At 41.5% G+C, this 24,292-nt stretch overlaps 2 protein-coding genes across 3 annotated transcripts; both read right to left on the bottom strand.

Moving 5' to 3' along the window:
• Positions 1-5,480: 5,480 nt before the first annotated feature.
• Positions 5,481-12,644, bottom strand: paip1 (poly(A) binding protein interacting protein 1). 2 transcript variants are annotated; one of them, XR_014623167.1, is made up of 12 exons: positions 12,235-12,643; positions 10,501-10,652; positions 10,200-10,397; positions 9,946-10,058; positions 9,661-9,772; positions 9,075-9,200; positions 8,881-8,987; positions 8,326-8,443; positions 8,171-8,225; positions 7,492-7,570; positions 5,775-6,569; positions 5,481-5,651 (listed from the first exon to the last, which is right to left on the bottom strand). XR_014623167.1 is itself a non-coding variant. In XM_084360632.1 (12 exons), exons 1-11 carry the CDS (start codon positions 12,431-12,433, stop codon positions 6,476-6,478), a joined length of 1,353 nt encoding a protein of 450 aa, XP_084216758.1. In that variant the 5' UTR covers positions 12,434-12,644; the 3' UTR covers positions 5,481-5,855; positions 6,469-6,475. The 2 variants fall into 2 exon arrangements, 1 of the variants encoding a protein (XP_084216758.1); XM_084360632.1 differs by having other exon boundaries at positions 5,481-5,855; positions 6,469-6,569; positions 12,235-12,644.
• Positions 12,645-16,518: 3,874 nt separating this feature from the next.
• On the bottom strand, positions 16,519-23,200 carry fgf10b (fibroblast growth factor 10b). The gene is made up of 3 exons (XM_084359101.1): positions 22,475-23,200; positions 17,693-17,796; positions 16,519-17,348 (listed from the first exon to the last, which is right to left on the bottom strand). Exons 1-3 carry the CDS (start codon positions 22,935-22,937, stop codon positions 17,157-17,159), a joined length of 759 nt encoding a protein of 252 aa, XP_084215227.1. The 5' UTR covers positions 22,938-23,200; the 3' UTR covers positions 16,519-17,156.
• Between the last annotated feature and the right edge of the window lie 1,092 nt (positions 23,201-24,292).

Here is a 24,292-nt window from a genome sequence, read left to right as displayed (position 1 = left end):
AATTAAAGGGCCACCAAAACCAATGATCGAAACTGCGTAGAGTTTTTATTTATACAAAACTATGATACTTTACTATCTTTACCACAAACCGACACTTTCTTCACTCGTAAAATAATCTTTAAATCGACCGACTTCATATGTATAGTTCGTGGCACAATTCAAACAGGATTTAAAATGTAGTAGTCCCTCTCCACTGACTACTGTACAGATTTTTTTCCAAGATAAGTCCTATTGGGCACACCAGAGGGGCGGGGACTACTACAATCAACAAACCACGTCTTTAACCACTTTCACTGGACGACACTGCCGGTTATAATTAAGCCATCTGGCTATTGAAGGGTGGTATTTCTTTAAAAGGCTGTCAGAACAGGTGGATACCTACTAATTACAGTCTAACTACCTGCCCTTTACTTGGAGAGCCAGAGTTTGTTGGACAGTCAGAGTTGAGAAGCACAGCAAAGACTGAAAGATCTGACTTGATCAAACTTACCCTGTCCTCTCTCATGCCGATAGACAGTCGGGTCTTTGTGTTACGGGCCCTGCTAAGGCCAATAAACATACAAACTAACTAATAAAAAAGATGAGCTGAACATCATTAACTGTCTCCACCCTTCCAAGTAAGCTGGCTCATGTCAAACCTTAAATCACATTTATGAACGAAGGCGGATCCTTCACAGTTAGTTGCCAAACTGTAGGCTTTCATATTAAATGACCACAGAAATTCATTAAAGGCTCTCGCTCTGGTCTTCAAAATCAGCCGTCAAACTGTGCTATGTAGTGCAAAGAGAGTGTGAAGCAAACACAAGATGTTTGCTCTTGATGCAATTGTAACTGATTTACCTATTGGCTGACCTGCTCAGTGATACTGAGCACAGACCCATGACCCTCAGTTGTGAGTCAGTAAAGTTGATTCATTCAGCTCGGGCAGCCTTGGAGAAACAATGTACAACCTTATTCAGCAGATGACCCCCTTCGCTCACTCCTCTTTTTGTTGATGCATGATTCATGTGGTGAGACGCAGCACCTTGGGAAAATCAAAATGAGCCAGATCAAGCATTTGTGTGGTAGTGACTCGGAGCAGTTCCCGGAAAAGGTCAGTCATTTGTGTTGCTTTAAGAGGTAGAGCCATTCACCTCTCACAAAAAGGTAACAACACAAGCAAACGTCATCTGTTAAATCCCCTTTAACATTTGTATACATCGTGTCACTGAGGGTTTTTGGCAGCTCACTCTGTTAAAACATGTTGAACAATCTAAGGAAGGATCTGGGAATAGCAAAGCCTGTGGTCTATTTTCCTGTCAGGCCCCGACATAATGGAACAGTGCCATTAAAAATCCCCCTCTGAGGAGGATCGTGAATCATTTGAAGTTGGCATGGGTGCATGCCGTGTATAATCACAGGACGAGCTATTGTCACTGTTTGAAAAAGGGTATTTCTCACTTGCCCCTGTTGGCATCTTGCCACACTAGTAGTTATGGTTTTATTGTATTTCTCCAACACAGTAGAAGTGAACTGAATTTCTTTTTGGTGCCAACAGTTTTCCTTGGAACTACTTTGGGCTGGAGGAATAGTGTTCATAGCACTCAGATGAGTCTCACCACCTCTCTGATCCAGTCAAAACAAAAGGTTCAGAAAGGCTTTTTATTTTACTGATATTCATGTTTATGTCTACACTCTCCACTTCCTGTTCCAGCTTTATTCAGATCATTTCAGATAAATCATTCACCTTGGACACAACAAGCTAAATGGCCGATGCAAACACAGAAATTGTATATATATCAAAATACCATATCAAAATCATTCCAGCAAAACTCAACATGAGTCTCGAGCGATCACGAGTGACCGGCTGCCACTTCTCTGCTCTATATGCAAATAAATACCTACCTATAAATTTGACATATTTATTTACATATTTCAGTAAAATGTTGTCTTCTCTCATACATTTTAGTGTAAATGCTAAACTGCTTAATGCTGTGAGGTAAGACGCACTTGGGACAATCCGTCTTGGGGGTGTTTACACCTGTACATAGATCTGATCACCCTGGATGCATGTTGATACCAGGCCTGAACAGCCTCTCTGATTTAAGGGAAATATTCACAAACAGTCCTTCAGTCCACAGGGTACACAGAGTCATTTTTGAACATTATAAAAAAAACTGTGATCCAGAGTCACTACAGCTTTCAGACAAATGTGCTTTGAAGAAAAATGTGGCTCTTCATGCTGTCAGAACGAAATCTTATGTTTTAAAACCACATGCTGTATGTAATATATGCAGAGACATGAATACAGATACAGAAACTCGCACACAGTGCTCTGGGTGAGAGGACTGTAGCACGAAGCTAATCCCTCTTTCACACCCATCTGCTGACCAATGGGAATGTAAGGCCCTGGTTTTCCCTGTTGCATTGTGAGCCAGACAGTCACATCCAGCAGGCTCAGAGGGGCTCACGAGTCAATGACTGCACACAGACAGACACGCTGGTAATGTGACTTGCGGGTGAAGTTACTGTCCTGTCACATGAGCGAAGATTTTTCCTTTTGTCAGATCGGTGCAGGTGCTTTTCCAGCGATCCTCAAAGGAAGCACAGACAATGTGGAATGCAGTTTATTTGTAAATGTGAGCAACATGGTGGAGGAGTTTAGCTGGCAGCCAGCGGTTTGCAGATAAAGATATCAGCCGTGTGCAATGTGCTTCCTCAACATCCTCGAGGATGACACACTCATTCAAAATACACTCGCATACGCACAAATATCAGTTCTGTCTGTCAGTCTTTAAAAACATTGAACTTTTAAATTATGAAACTGTTTTCATGAATATTAATTTGCTGAAAATGTTCCACTGTATATCAAAGTAAGTTCCTCCTCTCTGGTTGTGACTTAAAGGATAACTCCACTAATTTGACACATTAAAATGGGTTTATAGGTCTTGTAGAGTACTCCTGCATATGCGTAAAAAGCAATATACAGCCTTTTGTGGCTCCAGAGGAAGCTGCATGTGCTCTGATAAATTGCCTCCAGTGATGTCACTTAGTGGCTAAATTGGATTATGGGTATTGTAGTCACAACAGGCTATACACTACTTTTTTTTATATATGCAGTAGTTCTCCCCAAGACCTGTTAACACACTGAAAAGATGAACATTTTTAGTAAGTGCTTGTGTCACAAGAGCAAAGTCCCACATGTTGCCTTTGATTAGAAAATAGCAACAAGTTTTTTACGATATGATATGACTATTTTGTCACTGTTACCATATTTTAGAATAAGGTGCAATATTTTCAATGTTTATTTGAATGATGAATTTAAAGAAACCCAAAAGTAATCCAAAAGTAGTCAAATTACTAGAAGTAATCTGACCGAACCCTGTATAACATTCACAGCAGAACAACACGCTCTGATCATTCCTGGGTTTAGATAAGTGCCATAACTGCTTGCTGGCAATAAATTGGAGACAGACTTGTGGGAGAATGGTCCTTCGTCCACAGTAGTAACAAATGGCAGATGGCAGATGCTAACAATTACTTGAACTCACTGCGAGGCATTGTACTCAGCGTTTACACTTTGAGCTAAAAACTTGATATCTTACATTTAAAATATAATGGGACAACCACATTTAAGATTGCTACCTAGCTTCAAATGAGTTTTCCTTTTGACACCCGGCGTGTGACACACAACAAAGGTCCTGAGCAGGGCTGGGTGCTGGGTTGTTGTGGTTTTAAGGCACCAGGATGCCTCAGGATACTGTACCCCTGACGGACATAAAAGAAATGTTGACCGTGTCAGAAGAGCAGAATGCAATTTCTTTGTAAGTCTTACAATTTCAACACTGGTGCTGAGAGTTACAAAGCACAAAAGATCTTTTTAATGGCGGCAGGAAAAATAGCTGTGGTGTGTCAGTGAGGTTAAGGAAATGTTATTGTATGACTGTTTGTCATTTTCTTCTCAGCTCAGACGACCGCTAAGAATTCTCAAGGCCGCTCTGAACACACATGACAAATTTCTGACATGGCAGCAAACACGCTACTACGCTATCTTTCCTTTGTGTGTATGAGCCAAGGGAAAAAATATGTGAAACATATGAGGATGTGGTGATTAGAAAAACAGGCTTTAAACTGAGTGTTGTTATATTTAACATTTGGACCTCAGATCAAAGTCCTTTAGTCAGACTTTCACTGAAGCTAAAATAAGAATAATTTTATATCAAAAGTTACTTAAGTAGCAGTGTCCCTCTGATAAATGACTGAGGCAGTGTCTCGACCAGGACTGACTTTTAAAACATAACTTAACTTGGTCACCAGGTGGTGGCAAAGGCTCAAATATCATGTGCTTGTTGATTTGCAGGAATCTGTATTACATAATCAGCACAACACTCATTGATGGATTCTTTTTAAACTCTTTGCTTGGTTAAAAGCCTAAAACTCTTAAAACCTGAGAGTTAAAACTTCATTTAAACACCGCCAATGTTTACTCACTATACAGGATATGCTCATACAGCTGAAAGGCTGCAAACTTGGGTGCAGTAAAGTAAGTGTGAAACCAAGACAGCATATGTAATTAAGAAATGTTTTCAGTGATAAATGGAATAGTTAATGCTGTACTGTGTGTAGGACACCATACGGTATATACATGTGTGTATGTATTACCATGAATCTAAATCAAGGTCTCTCTGCCTCAAATAAAATGTCTCTGACTGCAGAGTACTGGATTATATTATTAGACTGAAAAGATGTGGGTGTCCAAACAATAAATGTCTGACCGCAAAACATATGGGATTACATAAAAATGGGTTAGCTGTGATAGATTTGTATTCTCTTTCTATTAATAGTTAACTGTATATCAGTAAACTACAGTGTCTCTGCACAAATCTTTTAAGAAGCTGTAAATTCTCTTATCTGACTGACAGACTTGAACAATCAGCATCAAATGAATACAAAATGAGCTGCAAAGTGTTGCACGGACACAAAGTCACCACATGATGGCAGAGTTTGTTCAAACTGACTTGTTTCTACTTGTTCTGTCTTTATTACACAGCGAGAGCAGGAAAGGTTGCTTTCAAAATAAACCATCGCAAATTACGAAACTGGAGCTCGTTACATTGTTTTGTTTTGAGTCATAAATTATGTGCTTTTTCTTGTTAATGTGAAGAACCCAGGGACCTCTTCAGTTTTCAGAAAGATAGTATCTTTAATCTTATTTTGATTTTAAAATGGTGTACAATGGTAAATATGATTAAACTGAGTAAACAGTAAATTGGGTTTTGATTCGACAGTTTATGGTTATATTTCATTGACACCACTGACAGCGTAAAAACAAAGCTTATATTGTAAACAAAACTCTGAATTACTGTTATTTAAATGCACTATGTTGTTTTTGTGTACTCAATAAACTGGTAACTCACAATCAAATCTCTGGAGACAAACGTACCAAAATACAGATTGTATCTCATGGTTGTTCAAAAAGGCTCAGACACAAATCAAGCAAATAAAATTCTCACATTATAAAGAATTTATTGCAGGCAAACAATACCATAAATAATATTTACAAACTATAAAACAACATTCCTTTGTATGGGTTCCAGGAATTCTCAGTAAACAGTCTTTTAGTCTTGGATAAGGATGAATCCGCTCTGCAGTTGAGTTTATCACACTGACCGCTGCAAAATGTGTTGATATTTAAAGCTACATTCAGGAAATTGAACAAATTCAGATTTGCTGTGTTCTCAGAATTTGGAATAATTTGACTTAAAACTTAAAAATCCTTAAAATGTTGACTTTACCCACAGAAGGTGTTTCATTAATCTTCACTTCCAGTTTCCCGCTGCACGGCTTTTCACAGAGTTCCTGACAACTGAGCTTCACTGCAGCCAGATTAACAGGAGAATATAGAGTTTAATGTTGGCATTCTGACAAGAGACACAAGTTCACAACAATGAAGATACAGGCTGTATATAGGTATGTAGTAAAGCAACTACCTCACCCATCTTCAGTGCATTTTACGTGAAGATTATGCATCTCTGATAACCTATTTCAGTTTTTTGGCCTGCTGTTTATGCATGGGGGATCAATTAGTACGAAAATGATGCACACAGTTGATGAAATGTTTCTGTCTTCAGAAAAGAACTCAAGAAAAATCCACAGCACACTATTTTTCCCTCTTGGCATTTAGTTTAAGCGTAAAGGAGAGAAGTTTCTGAAAGAATTCAAAACAAGAAAACAGAGAACTCCCATGTCCAAAAACATATCAATACTTCAAACAATTATCCAGCTGATTGTCCCCATTTTCTAAATCAACCCTGACTGAAAAAAGTGTCAGAAGTGCAACTATGAACAGCTCTTTTTGTTATAATGCTTGTTTGCGGTAAAATAAACTTTTTGAACCTATCTGATGCTAGTTTCCTTTGCTTTTCAACATTCCAGCAAGTTGAGTGGGAAAAGTACAGTATGTGCCTGTTGAGTCTCACAGGTTCTCACTCTCGCGTCATTGTTGTCGTTTCCTCTCAGATTCTAGACAAAAATGCTCAAAAGCTTCCTCCATCTCAGGCTCCATCTCATCCTCAGAGTCGTCGTCGTATCTGTGAACACAATAAAACGAGCGATTGACACAAATGTGTTTCTGATGAATAGTTTATGTAACTAATATTATAAATAATAATAATAATAACCTACAATGAATGTGTGTAAATGGCATTTACATGATACACAAAAACACAAGCTCACAGACACCACACACACACACACACACACACACGCACACACACACACACACACACACACACACACACACACACACACACACACAGAGTTCAGAGAGAGAGAACAGGGGCGAGCTAAGCCCTCTTTCACACCCAACTGCTGACTACACTGAATCTGAGGCCATGATTGACCCTGTTGCATTGTGGGCCAGTCAAACACATTTGCTAAGCTCAGGGGGCCCACAGGTCAGCGGTGGTCATGTGATCTGTGTGAAGGCGGCGTGCAGTCACATGATCGAAGATGTGCCAGCACGGTGGTACTGCTGATCTTTGACAGATTTGAATCTGAATAAAACCATAAACTAGTCACGATGATCAGTGTAACATCAGTCTGCCAACAGAAAATCTCTTGTTCAAAATGCAATATTATACTATATATAATATATACTTTAATAATTGTGCTCCAGCAGAAATATATGTATATATATAAAGGGAAGTATTCCATTAATTTCTGTTGATGCTCTTGTCGATGCCACCTGAGGTACCACTGAATGTACGAAGCACATGGAGCTACTGAAATGACTTATCCAACTAATGTTAGGTGACACACATAGTAGTTGCCTTCTATACCACCAATGTAAAGACACAACAGAAAAATGTGACTTGCTCAACAAGTGACGACTGTTTTTCATCTTGAATGGCATCCTTAGCAACAAGCATCAACAAGTCCCGCAGTAAAGTTGGTGGCTGTGGCCTAAAAGAAATGGTGTGTATGACCATTAACGCTATGATATATACTTACATTTCATTTCCATTTTCTCCATCAATATCGTGGAAGTAGTCCTGCCTGTCCAGGATCTCTTGGTATTTCTCAGCATATTCTGTAAAAGCAGAGAGACCAACATTCAAGCACAAAAGACGCTGAAAAGATTTTCCATTTACAGAACTGATTCAATGACTTTGCTGAGAAGAGTAACCGTGATGAGTCAAGCCAAGATGCCCATTTAAAACTGACCAACCCCCTTTTTAATACAAATATAACATTCTGTCTGCGTACTGCCATTCAAATCACAGAACTTATTTTTGTCATATTCAACAACAATAACACATCACAAACAAATTAGTCTGTTTGTATCGACACTGGGACCATTTTGAATTTTAGCCTAAAAACAGTGTAGCTCCATATTAAACTGTGGGCATGATTTATATAAATGTAAAGATCTTAACCTTTGCTTATACAGATGCAGTACTTGTAATAATATAATCAGATGTCATAAGCTAGAAAGTCTTCCGACACTTTTATAGTTCTCTAGCCTTTTCAGTTGTGTGCATAAACTTTACTGAGACCACTTAACATTACTTCAGTGGTTTTAAGACCCGAGACCTGAGAATGATCTTGCATGTACCCATGGTTTGTGGTAGAGAGCGCACCCTATTTTGCCCTCTTCAGATCTATCACGGACATGTTTTCATAGGCTCACCTGGGTCTGCTGCTGTAAATGGAGTGCCATCTTCTGTGTAGAACGTAGGTTCGTTCTGGGAGAAAAAGAAACAAATCCATGACAAACAGAAATACAGAAAAAACATTGAGAAATTAAATAGGAAACATGGGGATTATGATACAGTTGACACTCACCATAAAGTAGTTGGGGTCGTTGTCTGGTGTGGCGTTGCTGGCTGCTGCAGCAGCACGAACTCTGCCCCAGTCACTAGATCTCAGCTCCACTAGTTTCAGAAGCATCTGTCTGACATCCCTGAGGATAGAAAAACTCATATCAGAAAGTTTTACCCTGAGCATGTCTGAGGGTGCAACTCTCAGCTGTTCTGCTTCTTGGCACTTTTCCTTTGGCAAGTTTAAAGCAGATGTTTGAATAATGGTACATATTCCTGATGCTGCGGGTGTGCATGTGTTATACAACTTAAAATCTTTGGTAAAAATTGTTTTTTTTGTCTCAGTTGTTTATAAAACAGTATTTATTTTTGGCAAGAATATTCTCCATAAGATTTTTAATGATGGATGATTGTCTTTAACAGTGCCTCCAAGACACGCACGATCATTAGGTGCAGCTATGTTGACAGACACCTCTGTGAATGTCTCTGCAGCATCTCAGATGCAGAAGCATGTTTCAGGTAATCACAAACCTTGATTAGCAACTGCACCAAAAAAAAAAACAGTTACTGATATACACACCTACTGCAGGTGGCATCCAATAGAATAGTTTCTATTCTTTGGATTAGTTTTTCCATGTAGGGTTTTCCACTCTCTTTCCACGCGTCATCCAGGACAGAACCGGTCAACTGTGAATTAAAAACACTATCTCATTTCCTCCTTCAACAACAAAACTATCTGGAAATCTGTACATGTAACTGATAGAGATTTGAAACCTTAAGCAGTTTGACGGCGCAGATGAGATTTGCATCCACAGGATTGTTGAACAGACTGTTCATCAGATCATTCAGTGCTAGGAGGAGGATATCTGCTCGATTTGGAAGTCCTTTTGCACTCTTTACCTAGACAAATAAATACAGGTTGGAATAAAAATACACAAATGACTGACTGATACAATGTAAAGGTTGAAGGCACGCAAAGTAGTATTCTGTTGTTAGCTGTTTGTGATGAAACCAACTTGCAGAGATGGCCCCTCATCTGAAATCTCCAACAAATACAAAGATGGACAACTTGCAGACCAGTTTTGTTTGTTTTTATATTAAGGGATAACAAGTCCAGCAGAGTCTTTGCCTCAGTGCCACTAAAGTAACATGCTGGCACCCAACAAGGTCACAACCTGCAGTAAGCACTGCATGTGAGACTAAATGCAGGGCGAGCTATGGTCCAAATAAAGACATAATTATTGGATTAAAAAAGGAAGTCAATATTGTGTTCTGTAAAATTTAACAAATTCATTGAAAAAATATATTTACACAAATGAAGGAATGATAATATAATGCTGTCTCAAAGAGCAGCTCTTACCTCCAGGTTTAGATAGAGCTCTCCCAGAAAGAGCACAAAGGAGTGAAGTTTCTTCTGAGTCTCTGCGTCTCCTCGCACAGCTGCTTCCCTCTGTTCATACTCGATTCGACATCTGCGAGAAAAAAATTAATTGTTCCTTTTTAATGATAGTTGGTAAGTTTGTAGCACAAAAACGTAATTTACTAAAAAAAGAATGTTTAAAAGTTAAGAGGATTTTTGTCACAAGGTGTTGTCTGCCTCTGATATAAACACATATTAAGGTCAGTAAAAAGAGAAATAGATCACCTCTTCAGGAGCAGCTGACGAAAGTTGCCACTTTGTGGGCTGATAGTGAGGTGATGGGATAGGTAGTTACAGAGCCTGGCACCCGTGTAAGAGAAGTTTGGAATGGCAGTAGACTGAAATGAAAAGAAAACTTAATACCCAACACGGTACTTTAAACAGTTGTGGGTTTCGTCAGATCCATGCAAGTATACTTATATTAAATGTGTACATATCAATGCAAAAGCAAAATGAGGAGTGAATGTGTCTCTCCATACCTGTGTGTAGATCAGTTCAACCAGTTCGTTCAACAACTCTTCAGTAGTAACCCAGGAATTGAACATGCCAGTTATGTAGTCAATATCCGACTCAAAGGACCCTGGTGAGGAGCTCAGGTGGCCAAGGAACTCTGTGACCATATCAGCCAAGGTTGGTTCACCGTAATAGCTTTCGCCGTCATCATAAAAAGTGTTTTCCTGTACAAAAATCACAATACAAACATGAAACACAAATCCAGAGGACTTTGTTGTGCTCATGCAAAATATTTAGAGAGAAAAGTGTTTTAAGAATACATCTTACCTCGTACTGGTTAATTCCAGAGGGGACAAACTCTGGGGCACTGGCTGAAAGCTTTGAGGACTTGACTATGGTGTCCACTTCATTACCCCTTCTAGAGGCAGACATACTGTTGGCATTTGCACTAGGTTGCGGTTTGCTCGGTCTCCTTAAATCTGAAAGAGGGAGAAGAAAGATGTCATCAGTCTGTGTTATATGTGGCATGACTCATTCCACGTGGGCAAATCCTCTTTTTTCTTAAGATTTTCAGTCAAACACATAATCTAATTTCCAAAAGCAGCTGGCACTGTAGTTTTTTAGCAAACATTACTCAAACAGGAGTACATCTTGCTTTTGTTTGGGGACCATTTTCAGCCACAGATTTGGTGCATGCCAGAAATCCCAGCACTGTCCTGCAATGCTTTTAGAGTACAAAAAATCTTTTAGAGTACAAAAAATGAATACCTACTGTTGAGTGCAAAAGGCATAATACAGCACAAAACAATACAAAATACTTTCTACTACATAGTAGAGGTGGGACGATAAAAGACAACACAATAAGTAGATTGAATTTTCATTATTAAAAGCTCGTAGACTTACAGGAACATATTCTTTTCCTGATTTATTTTGAATTACCCAACCCTGCCACAATGAGTGAAGGCATGGCTTGCACACTGAATGCACCACAAATACAAGTTAAGTCGAATGTGTGTAAATACTACAGACTCCAAACTAAAAAACAACTGGGAGATGAGGTTTTGTGAAGGAAGACCTCTTGATTTATGATTACTTACTTAAGATTCCTTGATTGTTTTTCATTAAAGAAGATGTGTGTCCTTAACATATTGTTTTATAACAAAATGTAAGGTTAAAGTGACCCCAGTATATTTTAGTGCAATTTTGTTTTTTATTTTCAAGCTTTAAGAATATTTTGTTGATTATCCAGATAATATAGTGAATCGCAATAATGTCTACTATCTCTGTAGCACTAATTATAACGCTGAAGTGACTTATAGTTTCATACAGGACTCATTTTGGTAAGACTGTGTGTGCATCTAACCCCCAGAGCTGCTAAAGGGATGGGGTGCTTTCCAGACCTGCCTGTGCAATGACTTGGTTTTGACCATACTTATGTTTTGTTACAGCACTGAAAAAGTGTATTTAGAAAAAGATCATAAAGGGACTTCAAATCTTCCTTTTGGGTCAGTATTGCGGCCGATGCCCAGAATAAGTTGTAATTCACACAGCTCCACCGTGAACTAACCTCGCTCACCACCTACTGCTTAACGCCAGTTACTTAATCAGATTTGGATGGGGAACTCATTCTTCCTCTTTGCTCTGCGTTGCTAACTCAACATAACGATAGGTTTTGCTCGAGTAAATAATAGCTGCTCAAACTCAAAACCTGGCTGTGGCACTGTGGCACCTAACTAGTCTACTCTGTGTCATCTGAGTGGGAGCTTTATTTAGATGTTGCGTTATCTCATATGAAACAACAATCCCAACAGGTGCATGTCGCTACGCCAACATGCTAACGTTGGCTTACATTAATGGTATTTAGCAGACAGCTAGCTAATGACAGCGAGTAGCTTTGCCCACCTCCGCTTCTCGGGGTCAATGTGTGCCGGAGGAAATGTTCTGGATACTGTTAAAGCCAGCCTTGGTGATCATTTAACGATTTCACGAAAACGAATCTGAAACTAGCCATTAGCAAACTTAGCTCAGCTGTCGTTTATGTTAGCTAGCTAGCTAGCTTACCTCCAGGAGCCATATCGTTGGCCGTGCTAATGTTGTTCTCGGCAAAAGGCGGTAATGTTCGCGGTTGTCTCAGCGGTTCCCTTTGGTTGAAGAGCGCGGTTTTGGTGTCACCAGCCCCGGCGTTTCCCACCAGCCCGGGGTCCACTGGAAGATTGCGGGTCCTCCCTGCTCCTGGAGCTCGGTCGAAATTCTCGTCCATGACTGCTGGTTTGTCAGCCGCGACTCTCAAAGCAGCATCAGAGAGGGGTGAAGAAATGTTGTTCACGGCAACAAATGTTTAGCTATTGCTTGTGTTTTCACAGCAAAAACACGCCCTATCTCTCTTTCATGGCTTTTTCTCTATCGGAGAGTATCACAGCATATACACAACTTTTTTTTTGGCAACTTCCTTTAACAAACTCGCTGCCGTTGATTATCATGGATGTTTATCCACGACGATGTTTGATATCAAACAGAAGCGGTTCCCTCTAGTGGCGCGGAGTGGAAGCGCAGCCATTAATACAGCATGGCTGTGGCGAGGTTGGTAAAATTATCCAGATTATTTACGTGAGTAAATGCAAATGACACCACAATATAATAATGTATTGTATTATGTAATGTCTTATGTATATTTTCTTCTTGCTGAATGTTGGGTATTAGTTTCTTTGGGAGAGCAGGTGAGTGCCTTTTAACTTTTTCTTTGTTGTATAATAGAAAAACAAGTAAAGGGAGGGTCCATTCAGTGGTAGTATTTTTAATAAAAGCAAAATCAGCTGCAAAAAAAAAGGATAAAAAAGCTAAACCAGTCCTCGTGCAAAAAAATGGGGCCATTTTGAATGAATCCATGAATGAACGAATGCAAATTTGTGAAAACAAAACAAAACAAAAAGTTAAATTAGTTTGACAAATAAGCGAATAAAATGAAAAGCATGTTATAAAGTATAAATATAAAGCATGTTGTAAAGACTTACTGTAACTCTATTAACAAGCACTGACATGCCCGAAAAGGAGTAGGAAGAAGTACCCACCTACATGCGCACACATCTACGTACAATAAAATATAAAATACATAATATATATACATTGACCACATTTCTATATCTTATTATAAAAGTTATTACCGCAAATTTATATTTCATAACATATTCATATTTTATAGACACAAAACACATGCATACATCTATAAAAACACCTAGCGGTTTTTAAAGCTCCCTCATCGCATGAACCTTTTTTTTGAAGTCGTTCGAACAGCTAGCATCTTGAAATTCAACTTTTTCCTCAAATTATAACCCCCCTCTCTATCAAAAAATAATGGATTATTTTATTATTTACTTTATTATTACTAATTCTTAGTAGTAGCATTTTACGGTTTTTGTTGTTCAAGGTAAAACTTATTTTAACTATTATAGTTTATGACAATCCAATAATAGGTAGAGATAGTTTAGATATTTTCATAAGTGACTTCATGTAAAGTGCAGTGACACAATATTTCCCCTCGAAATATAATGGTAGAAGTATAGCATAGTGTAAAGTGGAAATACACACTACATACGTAAGTGTGTTTGTACTCCCTGACTATCATTCAGTATCAGCTGCTGTTGGGGGATTCTGAGGTTACGAGCCCAAATCTTACATTTAAATCATGATATTTAGGCCTATTAAATCAGCTGTCTATGTATATTTATACATTTACATGCTCTGTCAGAAAAATCATTCCACTGCAAGGAATGATGACAAAAAATACTGTTTTATTTTGTTTTATTTCAATCCATAACTGGTATTATGGAGGACAAAAACTGCCTAATCAAAAATAAATGAATTAATGAAAAAGTAAAGAGACATTTAATTAGAAAGTAGTAAAAAGTGAGGTTTCTGGACATGTTAGTAATGGAGAAGGTTGCCTTGAGTGGTCCAAGGTTGTTGAACTGATGAAGAAGATTCAAACTTTTTCCAAGACTGGAATCGCAATCAGCCGGGACTTTACTCCTGCAGCTCACCTCTGTTATATTTGTAATGACTTTATTCAATGCTTTATTTTGTTTTGTTTTTGGTATCTCCTTTACATCATTATTGGCCTCACTTCACATAATCTTGTAATTATTTTCATTGGTTTGTCTGTGTCATGTGTGTATTTACAGCTTTGTGAAATAAAAAAAATGACAAGTTATAAAAAAAGAAAATGAATAGGAGAATTAATACAACGATAAATAAATACAGAGGCAAATTAAATAAGAACAATGCATTTATTTCAGATTTTAGAAATGTATTAATGCCCACATTTATTTATTTATTATATCATTTTTGGTTAATTTAATCACATATATTTGTTTCTTTCTTTATTTTTTATTTTGGCTGTTTTTGTCCTCCATAGACATGACCTCTGTGACTTTACTGTTAACTACTGCCCTGTTTGTGGGTTTAGGCAGTGGTTGTCTGCACAACATGAACACATAATGATGGACCTGTAAGGGTATGTGTGGTCGAGTGGGTTAAATAAACCCCATATCGATCTAAAATATTTGCCAAAGCACCAGGGGTTGTATAATTACATGTAACTGATAGAACAAACAACCGTTTATGCATCAGAGAGAAGATTCTGGACCTGTGCAACCCCTCAGAAGTGCCTCTCTCCCTGAGCTCACTCAGTAGCTGCCCACTACAAACATGTGTTGCACCAGACCTCTCAGTGTAAGTATTCATTAGTTGTTTTAGCCTCCAGTCATTTTCCACTTGGTTCCCAAAGCTGGATCACATTATGCCACAGAGAATTCCCGTGCCAGAAATGCGGAGACCCACTTTGATAAAAGATTGCTGCCCCTATTTTCTGTTATTGCTGTTTTTCCCCCCCATGCCAGTGTCTTGGAGGGAGTTCAAACATTCACAAGTCTCAGGAATGCACAAGATGACAAATGAACAGGATTGTGTTGAGGAGGGGGGGGGGATCGCGCACATACTCATCACCACATATTTTGAATGCTAAAAAAGTGTAGTTTTAAGTTTTATCTAAATGATTTATTGGCTGCATCATTATGTAACAGAGCGCTATTAAAGACAAATCAAGAAGACATACAGCGTGACTGTACTGTATGTGGTCTAGTATCACACCAGAGACTAAATTAACCTTCCTGTTGTGTATTCTTTCTTGTAACTTTAGAAAGCGAAATATAAAGGAAGGGCGACTAAATCATTTCAGTTAAAGTCTTCCATAAATTTACCCCTATACCCCTCAGCTGAACTTCCTAATCTCACTTCTAATGGTAACATCTAAAGGTTTGTCCTCAGGCCACGGTTGTGAATCCGGCCTCAGAAGTGCAACAGCCGCACCGTGTTGCACAATCACTTGAGCGAGCAGAGAAAATGTAAGAGACAGTCATGAAACAGTATTCCATATGTTGCCCTGACCGTCATGGTGGGATGTACTGCAGCAGTATAAATCATTTTTCACGGTGATTCCTTAAACGACTATTACAGGACAATATACTATCGCCTCCAGGAAATGCTCTCCTGTGTGGATTCCCATAGCTTAGATTTAGACTTTTTTTTTTGGGATGAATTTAGGAGTCCGTCTCTCATCGTCCCGTCTTCATCTCCCCTCCCAATTTTTCATGCCTTTGCTGAGATGTTCAGAGAGGCGGGATAAGAGAACATGAGGTCCGGAAGCCTGTGGTGTTAATGTTCTCCCCGTGGTCTTTTGATCCGGCATCGGGGCAGCTGCCATTGATTAGTGTGTTTGTAGATGATTACTGAGGGAAGTGGGTGGTCAGACTCAGGTCATATCACTCCCTCTCTCTCATTCACATTTCTGCATCCACACACACACACACACACACACACACACACACTTCCAAGAACCCTCCAGAAACCTATCGGCACCGGTGATGCAGACCGAGCTGTTGCCATATTTTTGCTTGTATTATCAGCAGGTGCTTCAGCAGCTGTCTTTACTATCCAAGCCCTGCTGCAATCGAGGAATGTTGCAGCTCCTCAGTAATGGGGTGATATTAGGAAATGATGTCACCATCTACAGGCCGTGCAATGGGAGGGCCCATTTTGTTGTGGTCTGTCTGTCTGTATGTTTCCCGTTTGTTTGGGAACCAATCATTAGTGGACTGGTTGCCACATGGAATATCTGGCGAGGCATTAATAGTTGCCTTTTGTCCCTTCCTACCTCAGAGAGCCCGATAAGAATAGACTCACCATGACTTGAACGCTCACTGGGGTTTTTTCTCACCAGTCGCAAGAAAGGTTTTTTGGTGTGTGGAGGAAGCAAGACGACCGCATTGCAGAGGAGAAAATGGTATTTTATTTTTCACATAATAGAGTTCCTATAAAAAGCAAAGAATGCAAAGGAATGCTTGCCTTGTAAGTGTTCCCCTCCAGTTAAATATTTCACAAAATAAATAAATCATTACAATACAGTCAAAACACAGTGGTTAAGTATCAAACATTTGCTTTAAATGTGTTGTATCTTCTATTAATGAATGCTTTTGTGATAAGCCGACCGATCACTTCCCTCATCTTTTCCAATTTCTATCCCTCCCCTTTACGTCGCAGATTATCTGGTGTCTCTCAGGAGAATACGGATTATAAATAACATCTCGAGATATTTCTGCATCTAGCTAGGACAGTATCGTCTGTGTTGTCCACATTACACACATAGTCTAGTTGCAAACTGTTTGGCACAGAAAAAAAAAAAACCAACAACGGATAAATATTGCATCCCGTGCCACGGAAAACACAGATATCATCTCCTCCCACCAAATAAAGTACGTGATCTCAGTCAGAATCAGGAGCAGTGACCATATTTTTTGTGTAACAGTGTTAGTGCCTTGTTTCCAATTGAGAGATTTCTCAGTGAATGTCTTTGTTTTACAGCTTTTTCAGTATTGAAAACCTCTCTGTCCAGTGCTGCGTGTCCTCCCTCTCCAGTCCAGCTCTCCAGTTCACACCACAATTGGAAGGAAGTGGGTGGCTGTGTTCTTCCTGCGGGTTTTCTTCCCTCTCAGCGGCTTCCCGTGGACGTTCAGACCCACAAACATCTGCCGCTTCTTGTTCTTCCACTCCGCCGATGCGTATGTGTTGTAGCCGTTCTCCTCGATGCGCTCCTTCAGGGTGCAGTCGACACCAAACTCTCTCTGGAAAAACAGTAGGTATCATGTTTCAGTGTTACAACCCCGGCATGTGAGGTTAAAGCAAAACACAGATCATTTTCTTGTGCAAACCCATTGTGGTTGCGCATAGTGCCTTGTTTATTTACTACTCCTTAATCCACATTGCGTGGTTTGCTTTGTGTGCCTGTGCAGGAACTAGTGTGCACTTTGAAAATGGCAGAGTTCTCCCGGAGGTTCATGTGGGTGCACAGAATCGACTCAGCAGTTAGAGAAGTAAAGATAAGGACAGGTCTTTGATAAGGACAGAAGAATCTAACTCTATCTCTGTCTGTGGAGCATCCAGATTGACCCCTGACCCGGATACTAACCGCTCCGTACAGCTCTCCCTTCCTGCTGATAGCCAGATAGAAGTTGCTGTTCAGCCCTTTGATGGCGACCACTCCCACGTCCACCGATGTGATTTCCAGAATACCTGAGGATTCAGCGAAAAATATGGTTATATCAACATGTGTCAGCATTTAGATGTCGCCTGTGGAAGTGGAATGATTTTTCAAGTATGTGTGTGTTCACAGTTTGTGCTGAACAGACAGAGAAAAACAACTTTTTAAGTTTTTTTTCTGTAGACAGAGGAAGTAAAGGAGATAAAATGTTTTCCTTGTTAGATAAGAGGTCGTCCTGCAGCAATCGTACTTGAGAGGACAAATCCATACACTCTTACAGCCAGTAACTAATGCATAACAACATATTGCATGCACATTTTCGGGGCTTTTACACGTGGGAACACACAGCGTGGTAATTCTATGTAAGGTCACGTTTATTCTTTGAGCACATTCATCATTTCAGTGATATTATAAAGCTGCTTTACAGCCTACACCTGTGTAACAGATTCCAGCTGCGCAGCCCATTTAGTTTGAAAATTAATGGGTGGATACCGCAGAGATTCTCAGGTTGTTTATGTTCTGTTTGGTATTTGGATTTCCAAGTCCCTATACAAGTAATTCAGGTTTCTCGTAGGCTATTAGAGGAGCTAATTTATACCCCAGTTAACAAGAGGCATGCTTTTGCCGCAGACAGCTGTGGTTATTTGTGTGGTCTCAGTATCAGAGGTCAGAGAGATATAACTTCCTAATGCGTCCTTTGACCACAGAACCCACTTGTCTCAACTTATTCTGGTGTGTGTGCGTGCGTGTGTGTGTGTGAGTGAACCTCCCCTGGTTCTCATGGCATGTTTGATTTCATGCCTCCCTCCCCGACTTCCTTTCCCCACTTCCTGTGAGCTGTCGTTATTTTATCCCGATAAGCACACATATGTGTCCACGCGCACACACACACACACACACACACACACACACATTCAGACGCACACTTCAGCGTGGGGGTGTGAACTCCAGAGAGTCGACGACATCCTTTGATCAGGTCAGCAGCCCCTCCTCTGTCTCTGGACTGTTTGTGTGGCAGCCTGCTCCCCTGTCAGACCCACTCTCCGGTGGCTGGGGGGCCTCTGAGGCTGCCAGCCTCGTACATGAGTGGACAGTGGAGGATGCAGGTGTGCCCCCCAAAGAACAATCCCTCTCTTAAAAAATACAGCCGCTTCACTCCTCGTCCGTGAGGTCTTGACTGTATCAGTTTCTAGTTCAAACAGTGGCACCTCGGGGCAGTGAGGTCTGAAGCGGCAAGGCGGTGGTGGGGACTGTGACACAACGGCCATTGAAGATCTGAGAGGAGCTGGTTTCTGTATGGGATCGGGTGTCGGGTATGGAGTGAGAATGTAAGACAATCTATGGCAGTCTCTGGCTGCTCTGTAAACATGGGAGGGATGAAAGGAAGGAGAACAGAGGAGGACAGAGGAGCCATGACAGTGAGACTGGGGGTGGAGTGAGGATTAGTAAGGCTGTAATGATCACTGATCAAAGTCAGCCACCGGAGGCAGGGGCGAGACAGGTTGTATATACACACACGCACACACACACACTAATGCACTTGGATACACACACATGGTTAATATTGCAGCAGGTGACTGTGCACTTGCACACTCGACCTGGCTGTGAAACTAGAAAATCTCATTCACTGTTCTCTGCTCAGTGCTGGTGGAGCGTCATGAATTTATGGGAGAATGCCATAAGAGAAATCACGCTCTTCATAAATCTTCACCCAGATTACAACATTAAGCCCTAAATGTGACAACGATGCTTTGTGTGGGGTAAATCTCACAAACCACACGTGTAAAACGTGGCCTAAGAGCACCCGCCAGCTTCAGCTGTTTACGTGGGGCAGACAGCAGTTTTTCTTTTGCATGCTGGTTGCTTTTTCCTAATGTGTGGCTTATTTGATACGCTCTGTTTGGAGTTACAACAGTAAATGGTGCGTTGGTTGTGGAATGGAGGCACACAATGCCAGTGAGAATTAAAAGGCGGTTTTTCCACAGTGGGATGCCAAAAACCATGTGCTTCGCAGCTTGTATTGTTATTCTTTCTCACTCTTACTTTGCCCCATTTTTTTTTAAATAAATGCACAAAATGCTCTTGGAACAGATAAAGTAGAAATATGGGTTTTGATTGGTGCCATTCCCGTGCAGAAAAATGGTGCGGAGTGAGGCGTAAATCAGGATATATAGTAATAACACTTGATAAGGACCACACTGAGTGTATTTACACAGAAGGGATATCCATCCTCTTCCCCACCTCCAAGAAAAGCTATATATCTTTCTCCATAAGAGCACCATCTGTTTTTACCCCCACGCATAAGGTCACTGCTTTGATTAAAGGAGATGAATGTGCACAAAGACACACACTTACACACACACATTCACATATACAACATGCGCACAGTTCTTGAGCTATGTCCAGAAGCATCATGCACACATGGTCTGGCCCCTACAGCACAGAAACGCAACTGGTGGCCCGACACAAACACACGATCTCGACAGGCTCACCCCATCGCAGCCGTGGATGATTAACTAAAACTCTCAGCTTTTGCTCGAGTCTTAATCAGCAATATTTCACAGGTCGACCGGAGCAGCTTGTCGTCGATGAATTTAGGAGACCTCAGCTGTGAATCGTAGATAGTTTAATTACACGCTCAGGCCGTGCAGATAGCTACTTAGCTGACTTTAACATAATCTCCCTCCCTTTCTCCCTGCCTCTCTGTAACCTCAGCACAGGCTCCCAGCGGGTTGGAAAGCCATGTGGGACAGTTTTGCGCTGGCATCCCCATAAATCTGTGGGAGGCTGGATACTGGCTCTTTAACAGACAGTGAGTCGGGTCCTCGCAGGGCCACAGGCAGCACCCAAAACCAAAGCCTCCACATCCCCACACACCTCTAAGACAAAGAATGATAGAGATATGAGTTCATCTCAATGCAGTGTGTCTTCTGGTTCAGGAAAATGCAAGCCATGCTCAACTCATTGAAAAAAAACTTGATATTTTGTCACTTCAAGGGACCTGCGAGGGTCTACAAAGGACGTCAGCCCTGGGATCATGTCTAGCCCCAGGGGCCAGAGCAAAGACTGAAGCTGCTGTTGTGTAGTATCCTTTACCGTGAGAACCTGATACGAGGGCACATAATCCACACACAGTGTCCCTAGACCCCCTCAGGATACAGCTTTTTGATGGCACCACCATTGATACTGAAGACGCACTGCTTTGATGTGGCCACAATGATGTTCAGCCATGTCATTCATGAACTTGTACCTCTCTAGAGAGTCCCCCGTGCTCCCGTTCACCTCTCTCCCCGATGCGCAATCTGCACTAACTCAAACGGACCTCTGAAAAAGGCAACACGCTCCTGAAAAATGAGGAGTTGTGGGTCAATAAAAAGAAACGACAGAGGGGTAAATCATCTTCCAAACATACATAAAGTCTAGGGTGAATTCACACACCGCTGTTATGATACACTGAGTCAGACTTCCTCACGCCACTCCAGTTTTACAACTTAAAAGAAACCACCAACAAAAGCGGCAGTAAAGCCATCACGGTGTAATACCGTCAGTAAATAAAGTTGCCTCTGTCATGACCTTGTCAAAACAAACATCTCCCCTGATATTCTGCCTGCCCATGCCATTTCCCCTAGGTCACTTTGATTGAATGTGTGGTTTAGCTCTCCCAAGAGGAACATTAAAAGGTTCCATATACACTCGCTGGGAGAAAAAGAGCATGTGAGGAGGAAAGCGATGGATGTATATGTGTGTGTGTGTGTGTGTGTGTGTGTGTGGGTAATAAGCGAGCACATGTGTCCTCGGCGGCTGCTATATGATCACACACCCACTGGAGCATGTGAGTGCCCGCTGGCTGATAGGCACACACACGTAGCTCGGTGGGAATGCTGGGAGAGACTAATGAGAATGCTATTTAACTGACTGATATGCCGAAACATACAACATGTAATCACTTTAAAGACGTGTTTCTCTGAGTGAGCACGTCAAACTGCTTTAAACAAATGTCTGATCTGTGACTGAGGGTATGTAATTTGCTCGACGCTGGCTGGCAGGCGGGCAATCTGAGTGGGAGAGTGAGAGAGACACACAGAGAGGCCGAGAGAGCCTAAAAGCATCAATGAGGCTGACAGCCGTATCGTCCACCCCTCCCCAAAGCCCTGTTTCTTCTGCGCTTGTTATCAGCGCTGTTTACCCTGGGCTGTGAAGACCGCCTGATAATGGCCGGGTTATCTGCCCCTGCTCCTTTTTAAGCCATCTGAGAGCTACCATCATTGTGCTGAGTGTTTGGACAGGAGAGATATCAGTGGGACGTCTGGTTTAAAACAAAAAGACGACTCTGAACAGGGATCGTTTCACACAAACTCCCAGCCAATGGGCGGGCTTGCAGCCTCTTGAAATGAACGTAAAACAATGACTTTTATTTATATTCAATGTTTTTTTAACTAAGTTATATATCCAATTTATATATAATATGATATATATAATTTGTGTTGGTGCTTTCTAACAATTTTGGGGTTGGACAAGATTTTTTTCTCAAAGAATGAACACCTGATTTCTTGAAGCTGCTTTTTGTTATGTGTAAAACATTAACGGCTCAAACTCCAAAAAGGTCGGCGCTCAAAAGACTTGTTTTTACACACATTGGTAATTTTGACCCCCCCTCCCCCAGAGATTCCCGCTCTTTTATCTGCCTCTGTACATTAGTGAGTTACTTACTGAGGGGGTCATCCTTGCTCTTGGTTCCATTGACCTTTCCATTCCTATCGATTCTTAGGAAAAACTTCTGGAAAGAGAACAGCTTCCTCCTCCGTATGTCCCCTTGGAGATGATTGTAGCTGCGCACATGCCTACCCTGCGGTCCCCCTGCAGTCCGACCCAGGGGGCCCCCGGTGGCCCTGGGCCTAGAGACGAGCTCAGTCTCAGAAATGTTCAGCGGAGCCCTGAGAGTTCGTGGGTTGGCGAGCCTCAGTCTGTCTCTGCGGAGCTGATGGCAAGCCGCCCCGGGTAGTGAGAAGGAGAAAACCAGCAGGGCAGCCAGGAGAGGCAAAGTCAGGGAGGGAAGCAGTGTTGATGACCTTCGTCTGGAGCTGGTCCCAGAACTAGAACGAGCCCCTAACCCAGCCCCGGAGCAGGACGAGGCAGAGGCAGCCTTACTCCCTCCAGCAGCCCATCTGATCATGGTAGTGTGCTGTGTGGAGGACTAGAGGCAGCCTCAGAGCCTGGGACATGCTGCTGGGGGCGAGGAGAGGCTGGGAGGGCAGGGAGGGGAGCCCTCCACAGTCCAGACTGATCGATACGGTCCTGCTGTAGAGTCCAGATGATTTAGCACCTGTATGAAACTGTCGGATTTCCCTCTGAATGATTCTTGATTGTTCAACAGGTCCCTGTGTTTCACGCTGATATTCCACTGAGGTCACTTCTCCACTGTGGAAATGTTCTAGGCTGATGATCAGAAAGTCTGCAGGCTGTTTTGGAAAATGTATAAAGTCTGGATGAACCAAGATTACGTAAAAAACCAGTACACTAATTACTGCGTGTGTTTTCCAGTAACAAACCTGTTTTTCCACTCTTTTCCTTCCGTTTGCAATTCTTTCTAAATTGTTTGTGAAATTTTGACTATGATTCTTGGCTGCTCCAGTGAAGCCCTTGTATTTCCAGGCAGTCGCTCAATTGAAAAAAAAAAAAAAGAGAAGAGAGAAAAAAGTCCACAAATTAAAAGTTCACTGGTAACCAGGTAGAAAATTCTCCATGTGTGAAACTCCTTAGCTCCAGAAGAAACGGTGCACTACACAATCTACCTGTCCGATGGCTGCTACACTCCACATGTGCAGGAAAGCATTTTCAGTTCTCACTCTGAGGAGGAACAGCAGGGCTCAAGACTTAAAGAGGAACGTCGGTCAGTCCAGGCGCATGTCAGATAATCCATCTGTCTTGTGTTGCCCCGCTCGCCTCGCTCTCTCCTCTTTCTCTCTCTACCCCCGAATGACTCCACCTTCATACAGCATCAAGGTAACGGTCCGGGGAGGTCTCTCTCTCCGTCTGAGGGTTGAGTCAGAGCTGTTCTCTCTGCCTCCTCTCTGTTCGCTCCTTGATATGAGGATTCCTGGTGTGACCTCCTCACCTGATCACAGAAAATGACTGTGTGTTGTGTGTAGCTGTGTAACTCTGTTAGTTATTTGATCCCTCCCTCCCTCACTCAACTTCCCCTCTCACATATGGGAGCAAGTACTGCTCTGCATGTGTGTGTGTGTTTATGTGTGTGTGTGTGTGTGTGTGCCTACATTCAAGCAAATATGAGAGTGGGTGATAGCAGGGTTTATCTGAGTAGATGCAGCAGGGCAGGAAGAAGCAGTCTGGTGGTATTGGATCAGTCCCTGCGGCTGCAGATTGTGCTGATGATTGCTTTATTGGTTAATCAAAGAGTGCTCTTGCTTCTTCTGTGCACGGCTGCAGCATGTCATGGTCATTTTTGTTATCCTGTACAAACATGTGCCTGTATGGCTGAGCGTGAAAGGGGAAAAGTGACACAAATTG

Source organism: Pagrus pagrus (genome assembly GCF_965226575.1).
Source record: "Pagrus pagrus genome assembly, chromosome: 8".
Lineage (NCBI taxonomy): Eukaryota > Metazoa > Chordata > Actinopteri > Spariformes > Sparidae > Pagrus > Pagrus pagrus.
Note: the sequence above shows the minus strand (reverse complement) of the source record. Positions and strands in the feature narration are given on the sequence as shown.